General features: G+C 44.0%; 1 protein-coding gene across 1 annotated transcript in view; it reads right to left on the reverse strand.

Moving 5' to 3' along the window:
- Positions 1–374: 374 nt before the first annotated feature.
- The window catches only part of LOC103604711 (transmembrane protein 132C-like), a gene marked incomplete at its 3' end in the record, with an annotated part of 225599 nt that continues 203769 nt past the window's right edge, over positions 375–22204 (reverse strand). Inside the window, exons 5-6 of the mRNA XM_008589287.1 lie at positions 2317–2464; positions 375–437 (exon numbers count right to left, since the gene is read on the reverse strand). Of these exons, the coding sequence (XP_008587509.1) occupies positions 375–437; positions 2317–2464 (211 nt within the window). The remainder of the gene's footprint in view (positions 438–2316; positions 2465–22204) is intronic.

Genomic DNA, 22204 nt, shown 5'->3' on the forward strand with positions numbered 1-22204 from the left:
TCGCAACCCTCGGTGTCTCGCCCGTACCGGGGACCGGCAACGGAATCGCAACCCTTGGTGTTGCGCCCGCACCGCGCTCAGCCAGTGAGCAGGAACCGGTCTCCACGTGGGATCCGAACCCTCGGCGGGAGCGCCGCCATGCTCCCAAGTGGTGCACTCTCCAGTGCACCACCGGGCCGGCCCATAAATGGTAAATATTTTAGACTTCTGGGCTATGTGGTTTCTGTTACAGCTACTCAACTGTCCGTTGTAGCACAAAAGCAGCTATAGATAAAAACAAATTTGAGTGTCCGTGTTCCTATAAGACTTTATTTACAAACCCACTCTTACTCTAGAAACGTGGTTTCTAACAGTTGCCCAATGGGCCAACCCACACTGCAAGTGTACTTTATTTTTCGTTTTTTGCCCATTTAAAAAAATTACAATTGGTTGTTCACCTTGAAAAATAAGTTGTTTTTTTTTTCATAAAATCCAGGTTTCCAGCTTCTTTTGAAAATTTAGTAATACAGAACTTACATTTATGCATGGCCACAGTTAGTTGCAACAATTTTTTTTTTTTTTTTTTGCTGGAAAAAGGCAAGGAACAGAAGATTGGTTGCCCTTCTAGAACAAGGCATATCCAATTTACCACTTCACCCATTTAAGTCACCTGTTTGGCTACTGTGGGCATTTAGGGTTTGACCCATGGTCCAAAGCATAATTGATGGTCTGTTAACAGATGAATAGATAAAGGTATAGATGCACAATGGATCATTAAATGGTCATTAAAAAGAAGGAAGTTCTGTCATTTGTGACAACATGGATGAACCTGGAGGACATTATGTTAAACTAAATAAACCAAACAAAAAGATAAATACCACATGATCTTACTCATATGGGTACTCTAAAAAAGTTGAACTCATAGAAGTAGAGAGTAGAATGGTCATTACCAGAAGGTTAGGGCATGGGGAGTTGGAGAGATGTTGGCCAAAGAATGCATTTCAAGAGATCTAGGGTACAATATAGTGTAGTTAAGAACAATGTATTATGTTCTTGAAAATTGCTAAGAGAGTAGATTTTAAGTGTTCTCACCACAGAAAAGAAGATAAGTGCTGTGGTGTGAATGTTCCTCCAAGCTCATGTTGGAACTTAACCCACAATATGGTGGTGGAAGGTGGGGCCTTTAAGAGGGGATTGGATGGTGATGACTGTGCCCTGGTGAATGGACTGATGTTGTAATGAATGGGTTTATAGTTTAAAGGATTTTCATGGGCGTGGCTCTGATGGCTCTAAAAGGAGAGCGAGTGAGCAGATTAGCACTCTCTTGCTCAGGTCATTCTCACCATGTGATACCCTGGGCTTCACAGGACCCTGTAGAGAGTTCCCAACAAAAAAAGGCCCTCATCAGATGTACCCCTTGGATTGTGGACTTCCCAGCCTCCAAAACTGTAAGAAATTCTATTTCTTTATATATTACCTGGTTTCAGGTATTCAGGTAATAAGCAACAGAAAATGGACAAATACAATAAGTATGTGAGGTAATGCATATGTTAATTAGCTTAAATTAGCCATTCCAAATGCATACATATTTCTTTGTGTGTGTATGTGTGTGTGTGTGTGTGTGTGTGTGAAAGCCATTAATCTTTGACCAATATAAATTTCTTTTTTTAAAATTTAAAAAATAAATTATTTTAACTTCTCAGTATACATTACAGTTGATTTCGTGTCCCTTTACCCATTCTTCTTTCCCCCTTCCTCTCTCCCCTCCCCCACAACTACATCATATCATATCTGTTCACTTGTCTTGACAAGCTCAAGGAATTGTTGTGATTGTTGTGTCTTCTTCCCCCCAACCCTTTGTTTGTATATTTATTACTTATTTATTTATTTTTAGCTCCCACAAATAAGTGAGAACATGTGGTATTTCTCTTTCTGTGCCTGACTCGTTCCACTTAATATAGGTTTCTCTAATTCCATCCATGTTGTTGAGAATGGTAGGATTTCATTCTTTTTTATAGCAGAGTAGTATTCCATTGTGTATACATATTTCAATATAACATGTTGTATATGATAAATATATACATTTTTATTTGTCAATTAAAAGGAAAAGATAGAAAGAGAGAAAGAAAGACAGAAAGAAAGGGAGAAAGAAAGAGATCAATCAATCAATCTCAGCTAGGTTAGCATGATGCCAGCATAAAGGGACAGAAATGGACAAGTTGAGTACATCGACTGGCAGTGTGCTGTATGTAAACCTACCAGCTGAGCTTCTTATTTCAGGAAGGGGATGCCCAAGTGAAGGTCCCACCCGCTCTGTCCAGCTGGTCAGTGGACCACTTACTTTGATAACATCCTCATCTGCGGACTTGCACTCCACCGACTCAGAGATATCCATCACAGCACTGTTCTCCTCCACAGACACCACTCTGATTGGCATGGCAACCGTCTTTCCCGTGAGTATGGCAGTGTTCAGAATTTCCGTGTCCTGCCGAAAGAACCACACACACCTGGATAAAGAGAGATATTCAATTCTGTTGGGCACTAGATGATTCTAGGGGGAACCTCTCAAGGCCAGCGCCAGGCCCTACTTGTTTAGAGAAGATACAGTGTAGTATCTACCTTAGGAATTTAAGCAGAAGGGCCATTCTTTGGGACTATTTTTCAAGGATGTTCCACAATTTACTTTTAGTTGATTTATGATCATCTTCCTAGTTTCCAGCAACAATAAAAAAACATATTCATTTTCTCTGTTTCAGAAACCAATTAGAAGTTGTATGTCAGTCAGGTTTTGGTTGTAAGCAACAGAAAGTAATTCTGTGTGCCTTGAGCAAGATGATGCTGTGGTGGGTTGAATAATGTCCTCCCACTCCCCCTCTGCAGAATAGATCCATGTTCTAATCTCCAGAACCTGTGAATTTGTTACCTTTTATGATAAAAGAGACTTGCAATTGTGATTAAGTTAAGGATCTTGAGATGGGAAGATTATCCTGGATTATATGGGCTGGCCCAGTGTAATCCTGAAGTCCCTATAAGAGGGAGCCATGAGAATCAGAGGAAGAGAGGAAGATGTGTCGATAGAGGAAGAGGCAAGAGTGATGTAGCCACAAGCCAAGAGAGGTGGACAGCCTCTAGAAGCTGGAAGACACAAGGGACAGAGTTTCCCTCAAGCTTTCAGCAGGAACACAGCTGGCCAGCACGTTGTGTTAACCCCATATGACTCATTTCAGACTTCTGCCCTCCAGAACTGTAGGATAATAGATTTGCATTAATCTGTTATAGCACCGTCAGGAAACAAACACAGACTCTTATTGGATAGACTCTGGGTTGCTCAAAGAATAAAAGGAAAAACTGAAGAAGCCTTTGCAAAGGCCAGATCACCTTTGAGGATGCTGAAAGCAGGAAACACTGGGCTGTCTCTGCAAAGTGAGGTGGAATGAATGTTTTCAACCATTTCTATCCTTGAGTCATTCTGCTTAAGATGTAAATTCTCTAGAGGGAGGGTCTGGAATCACTGCAGTCAAATGCTCATTCCTAATCCAGAGGACAATAGGGCATTTTGATTAACAAGCCTTCTAGGACTGATCCAACAGGGAAAAGGTAGTCTAAAAAAGTCGGGATCATGTTATCAGAAGAAGATAGAATGGATAGATTACTGTCAGGCCAGCAACAACGGATGTACACCAGAAGACCAATGAGTCAGGTAATTTTTATTTCCAAATGCCTGTGATCACTACATGTTGGCAATAGATACAAGACCCCTGGGGCTTCATATTTTTAATGAAGACTTTTAAGCAAACAAACTGTCTTCTTGTTGCCCCACAGCAGCTCATTCCAACACAGCTCTGGAGATTTTGGTTTATCCCATTCATATTGACTTCATGCAAAATCACCAGCATCACGTATCTCATACGTGTTGTGATTTAAAATTGATGAAGGAAATACCTAAATATCTTCTTTTTTGAGATTGTAGGATACTACCTACTTGCATGTTTGCAATCCTCCTTATGATCAGATCCAGATGAAAAAGGGCGTTTGGCTTTGAGATGTTTATTGATATCATTTACCTCTGGGCCAATTTCTCCCAAAGTCTCTCTCTGGAAACACTGGTCCAGTTTGAAGCAGGAGATGCAAGGAAATAGACTTTCTCTGTTTTTTCTTTCCTTTTTTTTTCCTCCAGGGAAGCAATTGACACCAAAATGATCTTTTGCATTAAACAAGAGCATAGTTAAGAGTCATCAGTTACATAAGTCCCAGCCTCTCTCTGATGCTTGTGTCCAACGTCCATCAGTTAAATAGCCCTCTGCCGTGTCTTCTCCTGGGTTCATAGGATTCCTGGAGCTTGGGCTGAGTTGTGGGCATTCTCACTCAACAGCTATTACAGATGCTAAGAATACCGCAGAAATTCCCCAAGTCCATTTTCAGGTTCATTACAGGTAATGTGCTCAGAGTTCCGTCTTTCCATTTTCTCTCTCAGAATGGTCTTTGGCTAATGGCTTCATTAAAGCAGCCCACTCCCTCATGGATTAATTGTGATTAGTTTTCTAATGGTTGTTTCAGTTTCTTTCTCTCTTTCTCTCTCTTTCTCTCTCACACACACACACACACACACACACACGCACACATATGCACGCACACGCACACACACACACACACACACACACACACACACACCATTCAACCTAACACCTCCTATCCCTAAATTTCATTACACCAAGATTAAACAGGTTCAACATTAGGTACTTTTCACTGACCAATATCAATTTCAGGAGCAGAGAATTAACAGTCATAGAAATAACAAAAGATAAAAGAAAACACTGGCCTCCAGGATGAACTGGCTTTGATACATGGAGGAAGATCCTTGTATTTAAAAATCACTCTCTGACCCCTAATTTTGGTGAGCACTTATTTTTCAGTGGGCACTGGAGGTCTGAAATGCTGGATTCTATCCTGTGCTTTGCCATTAATTTTCTGTATAACGTTGATTACCTCTCTTATCTCTTGGAATCTTCATTCCCTCATTTTACAAATTAGGGATTTTTACAAATTCACACTTCATCATCTCTATCTTTTTGGCTATCAAATCCTAGACAACTGTATTAGTCTATTTGGGCTGCTATTAACTGAACACCATGGGCTGGGTAGCTTATAAACAACAGATATTTATTTATCACAGTTCTGGAGGCTAGAAAGTCCAAGACCAAGGCACTGGCCAATTCAGAGTCTGGTGAGTGCCTGCTTTCTGGTTCATAGTTGGTGCCACCTTGCTGTGTCTTTACCTGGTGAAAGAGAAGAACTCTGGTTTCTCCAACCTCCAGGTGACTGTGATGAGTAGTCTCCTGTTAACCAGCTCTGGATATGAAGCCTGAGCAAGAAATAACCTTTGAAGTTTTAAATAAGCTCTTGAGAAATTGGGGTTGTTTGTTACTGCAGCATATTCTACCTTAATCTGACAGATACACAGGGAGAATGAAGAGTCAAAAATGATGCTATTTACTGAAAGAGGAGAAATAATAGTAAGTGTTTAGTTTTGAACATTTTTGTTTTAGGTATCTGACTATTATTCCTAAAATAACTTAGCAAACATTTAAGATCATGTTTTGATATTGTTATTATTTTTGCCATCAATACCCTCTCCTGATGAATTGAATGTTTATTTTAGCTTTCCATTTAGACTTAAAATTTCTTGAGGCCAGGAATTCTGTATTTATTATAAACTGAATTGTGTCCCCCACCCCCAATATTTGTATGTTAAAGCCCTAATTCCCAGTGTGACTGTATGTGGAGATAGGTTCTTTGAGGAGACAAGAAAAGTTAAGTGGAATCACAGGGTTGGGGTCCTAATCCAATAGGATTAGTGTCTATATGAGAAGAGGAAGAGACACCAGGGATGCAGAGAACATGCGTGTGAGGACACAGACGTCTGTAAGCCAATAAGAGAGGCCTCAAGAGAAACCAAATCTACTGATACCTTGATCTTGGACTTCCAGCCTCCAGAACTGTGACAGAATAAATGTCTGTTGTTTAAGGCACCCAGTTTTTGGTATTTTGTTATGGAAACTCTGGCAGGTTAATACAGTATTTTAACATCATTTTGGGCATTAAATTGGAAAGGGGGCAAAAGAAGGGGTATTTCTCCCACTTTATCATGTCCTGAGAAGTGGTCTTCGATGTCATAAAGAAAAGGGACAGCCTCCTAGCATAAAAACACAGAGGAGTGATGCTCCTTATGAGAGGTAGCCAATATTAGTGTGTCTTGAGGGCATTGTACTCTAAAGGCCTCTAGGTCAGGGGTGAGGGGAATCTGGGGCTGAGCCACTGAGGAGCCCCTGGCTGCCTCTCCAAGGTGGGCCTGGTATGTTTGAGAGGTAAGAAGGTAAAGAACTCTTCTGCACCATTCTCTGAGCCCCATGAATGAGTGATTTTCTGGTTGGATTGTACTTTTCCGCTTTCACAAATGGTGGGCATAGCTATGGGCTTACAGAAAACAGCAGCAAACATTGTGGAAGTGGAAAGAACCGTGGGAAACACGTAGGCGTGGAGTGGGAATCTTGGCCAGGTTGTTTGTCTCTTCCCATGAACTTGAAGAGGATGATATGTTGGGGCAGAGGAAAGCTTTGTTAGAGAGTTAAATATGTGTGTGTGTTTGTGTGTGTGTGTGTGTGTGTGCATGTGTGCATGTGTGTGATGTTGACATAGCAGGCACAGAGTTCCATGGCTTGTTGCGCTTCCCAAATACCTTTTTAGTTTAGGCCAATTCACAGTGACCTGCCTAACACACTACTTAAGTGCATAAAATTTGTATTATTATCTGAGTCCTACCCAAACCCCAGCTGGACTGTGAGAAGCGCACCTTGTGCAGGGCTAGCAGGGAGCAGATGCGTTTAGGCCAATTCACAGTGACCTGCCTAACACACTACTTAAGTGCATAAAATTTGTATTATCATCTGAGTCCTACCCAAACCCCAGCTGGACTGTGAGAAGCGCACCTTGTGCAGGGCTAGCAGGGAGCAGATGTTGCCCCTTCCTCCTGTCACCCAGTGTGGCTCTGGTCAAGTTTCATGCTGCAGGCTGCCTTCTCTCCAGGCATCCTTCCTGGGTGACAGGAAGTTTCACATCACAGAAGGCAGCCCTCCTCCTGCAAGTACACAGGTGTACAATTCCTGCCAGCTTCAGCAGATATTAGAACATGCTTAACACCGTCTCAGAGTCTCACAGAAGACAGTGAAGGCATAACTACTACTTGGAAGCTTTTTGTATTATTTAATGTTTCTTCTTTCCTTTTACTCTGTTTTCTCTCCCCCCACACCCCCTTTCCATCATAAATCAGAGAACTGCTCTGTTTTGCTGAAAAGAATCAATAACATAGACCACTTTAAATCACTGTCATTTCAGATTTGAAAAAAGCTCAAGGCTTCTGAGAAAACATGCTTTGTTGTTTGATTTGGCCTCATAAATGTAAATTGGTTTGGCCATTTTCTGGGTAAATTGCATTTTTAATTTTTAAATAAAGAAAGAATACAAAATTACTTCTGGTGTGTTAAAAAGACTCAGAAGTGTGAACCGAATAAATAAATGCTGGAGAAGTCCTACTGGTTACAGAGATAGGGAATTTATCCCAGGAGTGGGTGCAAAATGTCCCTTCCTAAATATCCAGCAAAGGTGTTCATGCAGAGTACAGAATGTACATACCGCCAAGAGGAGTGAAGCACTGACACTTGCTACAGCCTGGATGAACCTTGAAAATATGATGCTGAGTACAAGAAGCTAGACGCGGAAAGGCCACACATTGTATGATTCCATTCATATGAAATATCCAGAACAGGCAAATTCATAAAGACAGAAAGCAGATTAGTGGTTGCCTGGGGCTGGGGGAGTGACTGCTTCATGTGTATGGGGCTTCTTTTTACAGTGATGACAATGTTTTGGAAATATAAAGTGGTGATGGTTGCACAATTTTGCAGGTACTAAGAACTGCTGAATCACATACTTTAAAATGGTACATTTTATGGCATTTGAATTACATCTCAGTTAAAACAAAGAAAGAAAAGAGCACGGGAGAGACACTGGACCTATGGAAAGGACGTGGCCATATCAGACCTGACTTTGACCCTGGGTTGGCTGCGTGGCCTTAAGACAAGCCAACCTATCTACCCACCCAAAGTTTACTCACCCCAGAAATGGGACTAAGAGCTAACACATCTATGGCTTAGAGGCCAGATACCTGGCCTGGTAAACCAACACTGAGGGTTCAAATCTCATGAAGGCCTGAAGAAAGGGTGAGCTTAATCCAAAATGTTCCAGAGAACAGAGAACAACCTCCCTCAATTCACATGTCTGGGAATCATGAAAAGGTAGTCGTTACTAAAAACGAGACACAAAACTGCTCACATTGGGGGGGCTCTTGATATGTGCTAGGTGTTGTGAAAATACCCTCATCTCTACCACAAACCCATGAAGCAGGTAGTCTTGTTATGCCCAGTCTACAGATGAGGAAACTGAGGCACAGAGCTGGGCATGTGACTCATCCAAGGTACATGGCTGTAGGTGGTGTAGGTAGGTAACACATGATTGACCATGATTCTCTGGTCCTGATCGGTAGGTCAAGAGTGAGGACCTAAGACAGAATTGTCTTAAATACTGGTTCTGTACTTTCCCTGCTATTATTTAGATTCTCCTGGCATTGGTTTCCTGGACTGTGAACTCGGGGAATAATTAGGGTTGTCATGAAAATTAAATCAGACAATGCTTATGAATGGCCTGTCAGGGCTTGGAACAAAGCCCCAGTTGGCTCAGGGCAGCTACTAAGCACAAATGGGAGGTGTCTGGTGTCAGGCAATTGTGGGTGGAGGGCAACCAAAGTTTCCCACTCAAATCTCTCTTTTCCTCTGGAAATTGTGGCTGTGCAGGGGGAGGAATAGACAATAAAACAGAAACAAGGTCACTCACGTAGCAAGCATCTAAACGCGTATAACACATATAACACATTAGCACTTTTTGTATTTGTTTCAGATTTTTTTGCTTTATTAAAGAGAGAAAACATGGCTGATGACTTTGAAATCTTGCTTGTAATTTTCTCCAATCTCGTTCCTCAGAGGCAACCACCGTTGGGAATTTGGCATGTATCTGTCCAGTTTGAGATTTCACTTTGACCACACAGCCATGTCTACATAAAGAAAATACGGCATTGTCTTCTGCTTCTATGTTTTATACAAGCATGTGTTTTATGTAGTTTATGTAAATATATCATATTGTGCTTTCATCAGCTGACATTTTTTTCTTTCAACATTATGTTTTCATGATGTATCCCCATCCATATAGCTGATCCATATATCTCTCTTTAGCTCCGTACCTACATACTGATCTAATTCATTTGTCTTAAAGACAGACTAGAATTCCACTCTATGCCTTTTCCATATTTTACTTCTCCCCTCCCCTACTGATGGAAATTTAGATTGTTTTGAATTTTTTGCCTTTACAAATAACCGTGTCTCTGTGTATGCACATATATCTAGGGATCTTCAGCATCTCACGCTGGAGTGAAATTGCTGGGTTGAGAGTTACACATTTTCTCCTTGATCCTGCCATTCTGCTCTTCAGGGTGGTGGTTCTCATTACGCTCTGAGCAGCAGCATGGGAAGTGTCTTTTTTTGAAACCCTGGAAAACCCCTGTGTGACTGTGTATCAACTTGGTCAGGTGATGGTTCCAGTTATTCAATCAAACACACTAACCTAGCTGTTGCTGTGAAGGTATTTTGCAGATTTGATTAATTCTCATCATCAGTTGTCTTAGTAAAGGAGATGATCCTAGACAGTCTGGGTGAGCCTGATTCAATCCGTGGAAAGGCATTTAGAAGCACAGCTGAGGCTTCCCTGAAGAAGAAATTTTGCCTGTGGACAGCAGCTTTGGTTTGTGTTGCAGAGATCCAGCCTGAACTTCATGACAGCTTGTCCCACCGACCTATTTGTCTGTCTCATCTGTCTGTCTATTATCTATCTCTGTATATCTAACCTATCTTCCATTTATGATCTGGCTGTCCTATTTTTATCTATCTATGTAATCTCTCATCTAACTATCATCTGTCTTCTATCCAAACACCATCTACCTAATCTATCTTCTATTTATCTAATCTATCTTCTATCCATCTAGTCTATTTTCTATCATCTATCTGATCTATCTTCTACCACCTATCCATCTATCTATCTATCCTGTCTTCTATATTCTAACCTATCTTCTATCATCTATTATATCTATCATCTATCGATATATGTAATATATCTTCTATCATCTATCTCTATTTGTCTATCTATTATCTATCTATATGTCTGATATATCTCCTGTGATCTGTCTGTCTATCCTATCTTCTGTTATCTATCTACCTACCTACCTGTCTATCCTATCTCCCCATTCTATTTCTCTGGTGGAACCTGGACTGACAGAACTTGGTATTACCAGCCTCTTTAACTTTAGTTAACTTGGTGGGTAAGCTCCCACTTACTTCCCTATTAATGCAGTAAGTGTGCCTGGCTCACAGTGGCCATGGAAGTCCAGGGACTGAGGACTGCAGAGAGCTGATGGGCTCTCAGGCTGGCTTTGGGACAGTCCATGATGCCAAGGTCATAGGCACATGGATGAATGGAGCTTGACATGTCACTCTCTTCCTTGAGGAAGCTGATCTCCATTTTAAAACTATATGTTCGGAAAGGGACTCTATAAAGTATCCAGGAGCCCCAAACCACAGGGTGAGCATCCCACAGAGAGGGCAGGAATGAGTCCTCTTTACACTTCACTATGAAAATTTGGCCCTTCTAAGGGGACCTACTTTAAAAGGCTTTTTTTTTTTTTTACCTGTGCAGGTTAAGACAAGTCAGCTCCATGTCCTTACAGAGGCCTGCAGGAACTCCCATTGGTTGTGCCAAGACCTTACATTCTCATTCCCAGAGCCAATTTCTGGGAAGAAACTTGGTTTACAGGAGCAGCTATTTTCTTCTCAAATGAAGTTGTAAGCCATCCCATTTTTGAACACCAGAGTCAGGTTGGGAAGGGATTCTTCAGACCATCTGAATGAAGAGGAGTGACTTGTCCAGGTCGTGCAGCTGGCAGCGACCTCATTCTGCCCCTATTCCTTTCATTTCATCACTGCACCTGCCACTTGTCTCAATGGTGTTTTCTCATTTGGAGGCACAGAGAAGACCTTCCATCCTCACAGAAGCATTTATCATGCACTAGATTCTCTTCTGAGCCCTTCATGTGGGCTGACTCCCTGAGTCCTCACGGGAGCCCAATGAGGAAGTTCTATTCTTATCCTGATTTTCAGGGTGAGTAGATGAGGTTGAGAATGACCAGGTAACTTGTTGTCTGAGCTCACAAAGTTCGCACAGGGTAGAGCCAGATGTGAGCCCTGAGCAAAGGACTAGCCCCAGGTTCTTACCCTTTGCACTGCGTGACCCTCTAGAAAATGGGTTAATGCATGAGTGAGTGTGGGAGGGAGTGGGTGGGTGGCTGACAGCCTGCCTCACCCTGGACTGGGGAAGCCACTGGACAGTGGGACATGGGTATTTTCAATTTCTCTCCAAACTCTTTTCTGACATCTGGTGACTCTTAAGTCCAGGCTTCCTTCCTTCCTACTGTAGCCAGAGAAGCATTCCACTCCCATGAATCCTCTCAAATCCATGGATCCCCCATCCCTGACTTCGAGGGAGAAGGAACAGAGGTTGATCTACTACATCCGTGTATACAGGTGTAGACAGGCCCAGCCTGTCTCAATGGATCTCCCCTGGTTGTGGGGGTGCAGCTGACTGCAGACTGAGAGTTTCACATTTTCCCTGAAGAAGGTAACTTAGAGTGAATTCAGTGAACAGGAAAGTCTACGATTTGCTAATTCATAGTAAATGCTTAGAGTTGAGATTGCAACCATGTGCCACTTCTCAGAATGAAAAAAAGGACTGACTGAAGTTTTGTGGGCAGAGGAGGTGTCTGTGACTGCTTTGTAGATATCCTGCACATCACGGTAGATTTTGCAGATGGGTTAATAAGACACAGGGGCCACATGTTGCCTGGGGTCTGTTTTTGTGTGGACCCGTGAGCCGAGAATGATTTTTACATTTGTTAAGGCTTGCAAAAAAAAAAAGAAAGAAAGAAAGAAAAAGAAAAGAAAAGGAAGGAAGAAAGAAAGAAAGAAAAGAAAAAGAATATGCAACAGAGACTATGTGTGTTTGGCAAAGCCAAAGACACTTACTATCTAGCCCTTTACAGAAAATCATTACTGGTCCCTGAATAAGAAGATCATTTTTCTGATCCGATGAAGCCCTCTTTCTCCCAAGGCCTCCCCTAATCCCCAGGTGTCAAGCATCCTCTCTGTAGAGTCATGGAGCCACATCCTTGCAGACTCTCTCTCCTGTCCTGTCCTTTCTGCTTTTCTCTTCTTCAGTGGTTACCTACCTGGGCCCTGTGCTTCAAGCGGGACTGCAGCACAAGTTGGCTGGCCTCCTCGGCCTCCTCCACGGAAGCCTGCACCCTTTGCATAGATTTGCATTGTGGTGATTTGCACTGCGTAGGAGAGCTTTGGACCAATGAGAAGCATTGCCCCAAACCAGAAAGACTCATGTTAAATAGGAAGGGAGCTTTGAATTGGGGATAACTTTATAAGTGGTTAATAATTTACATGTGTGATTAATTTCATGTTATTGACAGCAGTGGGCTCCCTGAACATGCTTTCAGCTCTAGGAGGTGAGTATGAATACCCGAATAATAAGCAGTTTCCACAACTGGCCTCTCCATTTTTTTTTTTTTTTTTTTTTTTTTTTTTTTTTTCAGTGTCCGGCAACGGATCGCAACCCTCAGTGTCGCCCCCACGCCTCGCTCAGCCAGTGAGTGGGAACCGGTCTGTATGTGGGAGTTGCTCCCGCGCCTCGCTCAGCCAGTGAGCGGGAACCGGTCTGTATGTGGGAGCCGAACCCTCGGGCGGGAGCGCCGCCGCGCTTCCCAAGCGGCGCACTATCCAGTGCACCACCGGGCCGGCCCCTGGCCTCTCCATTCTTAACCACAGTAGATAGCACTACAACACTGATGGCTCCAAAAGAAAAGTGTATGAATAGAGAAATCAGTGGTCCTTTCTTCCTTTGTCTCAGCTGAAGCATAATCTAGTCAGGGAAGCATGATGCAGGGTTAGGAGAAGGACGTTCTAGAAGGTGCTCTGAATCATGTGGGAGGCTCTGGGAAGAACAAAGGTCCAGTGTTGAAACTGGAACCCCCAAAAGAGAGTCCAGCTGTTCAAATTCAGAGGGCTGTGATCTTCGTGGCTTCACAAGCTCAGATTGAGGAAGAACCCGCCCATGCTCTGAATCATGTGGGAGGCTCTGGGAAGAACAAAGGTCCAGTGTTGAAACTGGAACCCCAAAAAGAGAGTCCAGCTGTTCAAATTCAGAGGGCTGTGATCTTCGTGGCTTCACAAGCTCAGATTGAGGAAGAACCCGCCCAGCTGTCTCCATACTTGCTGAATGGTGTTCCCACTTCTGCCTTCCTGGGACCTCGTTTTCCTCATCTATGAAATGGAGATCATCCTGCTTTCTTCTAGGGCTTCTCTGGGAATTAGGCAAGAGGACCTACCCCATTCAGTGCCTGCACAGAGGTGGCCACTCCATCAACCTAACCCTGTCGGCTGTCATCCCAGGTAACAGAGCCCCCAGACTCTGGATGGATCCCAACGCCCTATTGCACCCAGTCACTTTTAAGCTTCCCAGCTCCTCAGCTGTAAGAGGGTGAACATTTAACTTCAAATAATTTGGGAAATAATTTAGCATCACTTGGAAGTCCAACAAGGGCCTGTTTAATTATATTTTCAATTTAATAAAGAGGCACCATCAGTGGGACCACAGGGTGCCATGGGAAGGCACTTTGCTGAGAGTTTCAGGGCTTTGAAGCTGACCCCCAGTGTCTGGAGTAAGGTGTGGGCTGGTTCTAATGACTCCATGAATTTCAGATCTGGGACTGACCTACCAGGAGATAAAGCCACCCCTTTCCTGAAGCAAAGAAAAAGAGCTCTTCTGCCTGCCAAATAATGATGAGGTCTGTTTGGCAGAATAATATTTTGAGATATTAGTCTACATTTTGTTTTCCCCTCTCTGGTTTCCCCTTTTTTGTCTCCCTTTCAAGCAGAGAAACTGGCTCTGTATGAATCTTTGAATCTTTGTAAGAGGGAGGAGCAGGAGAGCCTCCCTGAATTTCCCAGAGGGGAGAAGTACTGAGAAACAAGTACTGAGAAAACATCTTGATCAGAATCCAGGGGAGAATGGGGCTCCCCCTCCACCCATGTCTCCAGAGCTAGGAGCTCTAGGGAGGTAACGAGTTGGAGGAGAGAGAGGTCCTTGGATTTTGAGAGGGAGCAAGCATCCTGTTCCAGGAAGCACCTCTAGGGAAAGGTGAGAGGAGGTGACTGCCTGTTCTATGCAGCAACACTAAGATCCCTGAATCCCTGACGTGGCTTGAAAAAGGCAGGGGCTAGACTAATACATTAATGGCATTTGAGAAATAAAGACCCAAAATATTGTGGCAAAAGAGGCTATTTGCCACTAAATATCCACTCTTTTTTATTTTCCTTAACAACTAAGTCATAATTTTTTGAGGGGTGAAGTGGGTGGAGAGAGTTCCTAGCTAACAGGCTAAGCTCCCAGCCTCCCTTGGAGCTGAATGGGACCAGGCAACTGAGATCTAACATGGTGGTTCTCAAAGTATCGTGCCTGGGCCAGCAGAATCAGCAGATGTTGTGAAAAATGCATACTGTTGGGCCCCACTCCAGAACAACTGAATCAAAAACTCTAGAGGTGGGACTCATTAACCTGTGATTTAACAATCCCTCAGGGGATTTGATGGTGTTGAACGTTTGGAAACTGCTGTTTTGGTACAAATGTAAACAGAAATATGATGTAGTACCTTAGGAAATTTCCTTAATGGGATCTAGACTCAGTAAGTGGGGGCACTCCTTTTGTCTTTTTTTCTTTCCTGCTGCCCGGAATATAGATTCAATGGTTGGAACACTAGCAGCCTTCTTGGGCCATGAGGCAAACTTGGAAATAAAAGCTACTTACTAAGGATGGTGGGGTCAAAAGATAGGAAAAGCCTAAATCTCTGATGGCTCAGGAATGGTCATGGCCTTACTTATGTATGTGAAATAAACTTCCTTTACATTTCAGCTGTTGGATTTGAGCGCTCTCTATCACATTCAGCCAAACCAAAGGCTAACTTGTGCAGCTATTTCTTTTCCTGCTTGAGATGGTGGATGAAGATTGCTACTTGTTATCCTTGCTTACATTACAACACACTTCTGGTTTTATAACCATGAGAAGGTGACTCCATGGCAAGGAAGCCAGATGGGGCTTGCATTTTGGAAATGGCAGGAAATGGTGGTAATAGCACTGCTTTCTGCTGGTGTTGGTGGTGGGCATGCTTGTTGAGTGAGGCTGACAGCAGTGCTGTCATAGGAGGAGAGACAAAACAGAGACTGACAATTCAGACTAATTCACAGCTGCAGAAAGATTACTCCAAGAGGATGCTTCATTTTCCCAGTGTGAGACATCCTCGTTACCATGATGCGTGGCCACCCAGCAGCCAGTTGGCATGCTGATTAGTGAGGGTGCTTTACAGGAGGGGTCTGGATTCAGGGCAGAGAATCCCAGAGAAGTGCCATCTGATCAACAAGCTGACTTTGTTAGGTGCAACCAGCAATTTACATAATCCTGTGATTAAGAATACATTATATACCCACACACACAGGCATTGTAGGGGAGGCCTCTCGCAATTCCACCCTCTAATGTAATTTTCCTCTAACCAGGCCAAGTGCAGACACCAGCTCGCCGTATGGTGCAATTTCTCTCATCAGGGGAGAGCGAGGAACCTTATTACGGGCGGCTTGCCAGTGGCAGGCCTGAAGGAGCAGGCCGGCTTGGACCTGTTATCTGACCACGCTGGCTCCCCTTGTCCCATTTCCTAATGAGATGATCTCCCAGAGTTCCGTATGATGTTTCAGTGGAATTGGTTTTAAAATGCTTGGAGAGATGCTGATAGGGAAATGCAGAGTGGATAGGGAGCTAAAATTCTCATCATTGCCTCTGTGATTGCTTTGGATTCTATAGGAACAGGAGATGGCCAGGCAGGGGAACAGGGAGAGAGAACATTTCACATTAGATGGCTTTCTCTTCCTAACATGTACAGGGAGCAAGAACTACACAGACAGGCTCACCCACCCCGCGGTCATACTCAATTATGTTTTCTCCTCTGTCATCTCTTTTCACTTTAACTTTGCATTTCCTTACAGAACTCTTAGCACCATAGATCAGTGTGCCAGTTAGGATCTGTGTCTAAGGACAGAAAGTGTCCGAGCCCAGCACTCTGTAGCCGAGTGTAGCAGGTGTGTGGTAGCTGAGAATCACTGGCTAGCTCAAATGTCCCAAGGGAAGGCCGTGAGTAATCAGACAGCTCACAGTTTTTGGGGATCTATCATGTGTCGGGCAGCAAGCAATGCACTATTGTATACAGGTAACAATAACTATTTATTTTTATGTCTGTATTAGTTTTCTAGGGCTGCTGTAATGAAGTGCCATAAACCGAGTGGCTTAAAACAACAGAAATTTATTCTCTCATAGTTCTGGAGGCCAGAAATCCAAAAATCAAGGTGTCAGCAGGACCATGCTCCCTCAGCAACCGGCAAGGGAGAATCTTTCTCTGCCTCTCGCTAGCTTCTGGTGTCTGCCTGCAGTCCTTGTCACTCCCAAGCTTGTGGATGGATCACTCCAATCTCTGCCTCTGTCCTCACATAAGCACACTGCCTCTGCTCTCTCTGTGTCTCTCTCCAAATCTCCCTCTTACGAGGATATCAGTCACTGGATGAGGCTCTACTCCGATGACTTCATCTTAACTTCATCACATCTGCAAAGAACCTGCTTCCACACAAGGTGAGATTCATAAGTATCCAGGGTGAGGACTTCAACATGTAGTTTGGGGGTACACAATTCAACATAACAGTGTTTCTTCATTTTTTGCAGAAAACTTTCACATGAATTATGGCCATATTTTATATTCAACACAGCATAGTAAAAAGGGTTGGCCTTACCACAGTGGGGAAAACTGAGGCCTGAAGGACTTAGATTTGAATCCTCTAGTCTCCTGACAACCAAGACTTCCCCTGTGTGATCTCCCTTTTATGCAAAACAGGCCCTCTGAGCTGATGCTGAATTTACTCAGGCAGCACTGTCATAGGAAGAGTAGCAGCCCCAACATGGGCACTTCACAGCCACCATGGTCTGGAGCTCCTTACAAGTACGGGGTGCTGTGCCAGTATTTTTGCATGTACCAATTTATTTACTTCTCCCAGCAGCCCCATGAGGCAGGCTCTTCAATTCTTCTCCATTTCACAGGCTGGGAAATGGAGTCTCGGGGAGTTTAATTAACTTGTTCAAGAATCTACAGCTGCTAAGCGTAGAGGTGGTGGAAAGGGGATCTGGGCATGGAATGCAGGCTGGTATGACCCAAAAGCCCACGCTCTGAGCCACTACATGATGGGACAGAAATATCTCTAAAAGTATTGTAACTTGACTTTGAAAAAGCAAATGCACATATCAAATATTTTGGGAAAGCTCCTTTAAAAAACCCAGCTTTATGGAGCTATAATTCAGATACCATAAGATTCACTCATTTAAACTATGCCATCCAGCACAACAATCACTTTATACAGTTTCAAAATATTTTATCCACTCCAGAAGCAAGTCCCATACCCATTAGCAATCACGCCTCATCCTCCCCTCCTCCCAGCCCCTGGCCACCACTAATCTACTTCCTGTCTGTATGGATTTACCTATTCTGGGCATTTCACATAAACGGAATCATACGGTATGTGTCCTTTTGTGTCTGGCTTCTTTCACTTGGCATGATACTTTCAAGGTTCATCCATGAAGTAGCATGTGTCAGTGCTTCATTCCTTTCTATTGCCTAGTAATATTCTGTTGTATGGATAGACACATTTTGTGTCTCCATTTCTCAGATGATGAACTTTTGGGTTATTTCAACTTGTTGCCTATTATGAATAATGCCACTATGAGTGAATGTACATTTTCATTTCTCTTGGGTGTATACCTAGGAGTCCCTTTTAAAACCAGGTAATGACATAGGCTTTTCTCTAAGGTGAATTATCTTTCTTTAACTCCTCTCCACTGACAAAGGACTGATGAATCTCCTTCCTCCAGAGTGGCTCAAGCACTTTTCTGGGTGCTGTGCAACTCACTCCTCTGGCCTTTTCTTTCATGGTCATTTCATCAAGCAACTGAGACCTGAGAAAAGCCATGCTCAGGTCAGAGGCTGGGAGGAGCGGCCGACGCTGACCACCAGTCAGGCATGCTGTCCCAGGGCCCTGTTCCCCGGAGCACTCCACTGGCACGTGGAGACGTCTCCCTCTTTCTCCTGTGAATGCTACTTCTTGTGATTCCGAGAACTTGGTGTTCTGAGCCATGGACATTCCTAGACGGCGTCTCATCAATTACAGTCTCCCTCCATTGGCTGCCTTTCAAGCTGCATCTTAATGAGCAACCCCTCACTGCTGATCCTTATGAGCACAGGAGTTCTTTGTTGGATCCTGGGTCTCATTTGGTTTTTTAAGCATGGATCAATGGGATGTTGTGAGGCTGGCTCATCCCACTTCCCATCTCAGAGGACAGGAAAGCATCCTTGTCTGTGATCTGTGCAGCTCTGCTCCTGGCACCCATCCCACCCATAGCCCACAAGAAACCCCTTTGATGTGCAGGGGAGGACGTGCTAGGATGTCTCCCTTTATCCAGCCTCTGTGGCTGGATCTTACTTCAAGAGAGTCCACTCTCTGCACAGCAGATAGGGTTTCAAACCCAAATGAGACCAGTCCCTGTTCTGCTCAAACCTTCTCCTGGTTGTCATCTCACTCAGAGTGAAGCCATAGTCCTGTGGGATCTGGACCCCTGAGGCATCTGGTTTCCTAACTGTCCTTCCATCATGTTTTCCAGCTACTGTGGCCTCATTACTGTGTCTTGAACATGATGGTCTTTGCACATGCTTTTACCCCTGCCTGGAATGCTGTTCTCAGGCATCCACATGGCTCCACCATCAACTCCTCACACTCACTCTTCACTCTATTAGTTCCTGTGAGAGCTGGTTGTTAAAAGGAGCCTGCCACCTCCTTTCCCTCTCTCTCTTTCTCTCTTGCTTTCTCTTGCCATGTGATCTCCTTGCACCTGCTGGCTGCCCTTCTGTTTTCTGCCCTTAGTAGAAGCAGCCCAAGGCCCAAGCCAGATGCAGCTGTCCCAGAACTGTGGGCCAAACAAACCTCTTTTTTATTTTTTTAAATAAATTACCTGGTCTCAGGTATTCTGTTATGGCAACACAAATACAGACTAATACAACTCCTCATCCCCATTCCTAGTTATATTTTCCACTGCTCTGATCACCCAGAAGACACTATTTCATTTCAGCTTTGGGGTCATGTCTGTCCCCCTCTGGGACAGAAGCTCCATGAAGGCAAGATATTGTCTCTCTTGTTCACTGTTCTACCTCCTAGAATAGCGACTGCTCACTGTAGGGGCTCAGCAAACATATGGGGCATGAATGAAAAAGAGAATCTGCTGCAATTCTTCCTAGTTTGAGTTTCTGAAAGCATTTAGGAGAGGAGAATCTGTGGTACAGTACTCTTTGAAGATGGCCTTGCATTAGGAAGAAGGACCTTAGTCTGCTTACTGAAGAAGCACAAACAAGACCCTGGATGGAGCCATTGTCCGACAGTGCCAGCCCTGAAATAGAGGCTGGGGCCTTGCACTTGGCCTGGAGACAACTGCAGGCTAAAGACACCAATATCCAGGAATGATGGATGGCTCAGGGTAACATGCTTGCATGAGGACCATGAAACAAAATCCCCCTCAAGCTGTAGCCTTGGCTCGAGCAATAGGAGAAAAAGTGTGAAGGGGGTAGAAACCCCAAGAAGGACAGGACTAAATTAGTTTTTTTTTTTCCTGCCTGATGGAATGGGAGGTGGAGTCAGAAATCAGGGTGAGGGATAGGGCCACAAGTGACAGTATGATGCTGCACACCTGACTAATGGATGGAGATTTACACCCTGTGCTGAGGTTCTGCAGGATCACCCAGGTGCCGCCAGCATCCTTTCTGATTGGTTGGAGCCTGCGCCACTCCAGCTGGTAGAGCCTGAATATCTCCCAACTTTGCACCTTTGCGTGCCAGAAATTCCAGGTTACAAAAGAGATTCTACGTGCAATTTCCCACGTGCCCTCTGACTGGCCACGGTGGCTCATAAAGTGGTCCAGCAATAACCTTTTAAGGAGACTCTTTATAGGTCTTCAAGAGTCTTCTTGGGCTACCCAGAAGGTCAAAATACAAAAGACAGTCACCCTTAATGTCTATGGGGGTCCAGGCATATAGCTTTTCCAGTGTGGACTGAGCTAACAGCATCAGTCACATAGCATTAAAAGCAAGCCTCTTCCCTACTGCAGCTCTGACTTTCCACCAGCCACTACCATGGGAGAAACACTGATTCACAATAGTAAACCACTTAACAGATCAATCCTGGGAAGTTGCAGCTAGTCTCAAAGGGTAGCTGAGCAAATTTCCCTCCCTCCCTGAGGACATATGCTAACAGCTCTGCGGGCTGGCAGTAACAGACCAATAATTCTGGGCTCTGTCACTCCAGGGAAACCCAACTCCCACCTCATTTACTTCCAATTTGTTCACAGTGCAAACTGGGGTGTGGGAGACAAACTTTACTTGTCTGTCAATTTGCTTCTAATACAAGATGGAGAATCTATTCCAAAACATGCACGTAAAACAAGAAAGCAATTCAATTTAAGCAGGCACCGTCTTTGGAAGGTCCAGTGCTGTAACTGAGTTATTAAACAAATTGTCCTCGGGGGTGGCACATAGAATAATGGCATCAATTTCCCTGAGAAATGTCAAGTGTTTTGCAAACTAGCCAAGAAAAGAGGTAGTGGAGAAATATGCAGTTTATTTCTCCAAACTTGTAGTCTCTTTCACTGTGTTCAATGCTTTTGCATCACTTAAGTATATACACATGTTCCTGCTATGAATCAAGGGCGTTTCAAAGGTCAGTCCTGAAGCCCAGAGCTTGCTCCAGCAATATTACAAAGGAGCCAAAAGTGGCCACGAGTGTCTGTGTTCTTTATGCTCCTTACAATCCTCTCTTTTGCCAAATGAGGTCAGTCCTGAAGCCCAGAGCTTGCTCCAGCAATATTACAAAGGAGCCAAAAGTGGCCACTAGTGTCTATGTTCTTTATGCTCCTTACAATCCTCTCTTTTGCCAAATGCACACACTGAGTGTGGGAGACATTTCTGGTGTGTATCCATACTTGGACCTCCTCTCTTTCTTGAGCCACAAGGAAGAGTCTGCGTTCCAGACCCCTTGCAGCCAATGAAATGTGAGTTTGAGTAATGTGTGTCCCTTCTGGGCTGAGGCAGGGAAATACCAGGGTGCCAGCTTTCTGCTTTCTTTCTTCCTGGTGGGAAAATCTAGGTGGCAGTGTCCCAGGATGGTGCGAGTTGTATCCCTGAATCACTGGATGGAGGGATAGCCCAGGCTGACCTGCACCACACTTTGCATGAGTGTGATCAATAAACTTTGGTGGTGTAGAATCACTGAAATCCCAGTGCTTGTCTGCTGTGGGAGCTAGAAGCACAGGTGCTAAGAAACTACCCGGAGAAGCCCGGCCGGCATCCACCTGCACACAGGAGAACTCTCCAGCAAACACATTCACATTCAAGTCTGATGGACTGAACCAAATGGGTGACCCTACCAGGGGCACTGGCATTTCAGTGAAAACCACAGGGAGAAGGAAATGCTCAACAGAGAGGGATGAGTTAGTAATGGTGGACCCTGAGTCAACACTTGTGGGCTGTCTGGGAAGAGAATTTTAGAGGAGGGTTTTCTTGGAACCCATAAAATCATATAGAGAGCTTTGATCAAGTGGGGATTTTGGGTTATGAGCATAGAAATGAGCTCTGGCTAACTCAAACAGAAAGGGAATTTGCTGAAAAGGTCCTGGATGTGTCACAGAATTGGTGGTCAGGTTCAGGAATGGGATGGACACAGCAGGGAGATGCTAATGACTGAATGCCAAGAGTTGTTTTGTGTGCTTGTATTACACCAGTTGAGAATCTAGGGTTCAATCCCTGTATTGGCCAACTGCTAAA

The sequence above is a fragment of the Galeopterus variegatus genome, unplaced genomic scaffold (assembly GCF_000696425.1).
Source record: "Galeopterus variegatus unplaced genomic scaffold, G_variegatus-3.0.2 Scaffold5357, whole genome shotgun sequence".
NCBI classification, from domain to species: Eukaryota; Metazoa; Chordata; class Mammalia; order Dermoptera; family Cynocephalidae; genus Galeopterus; species Galeopterus variegatus.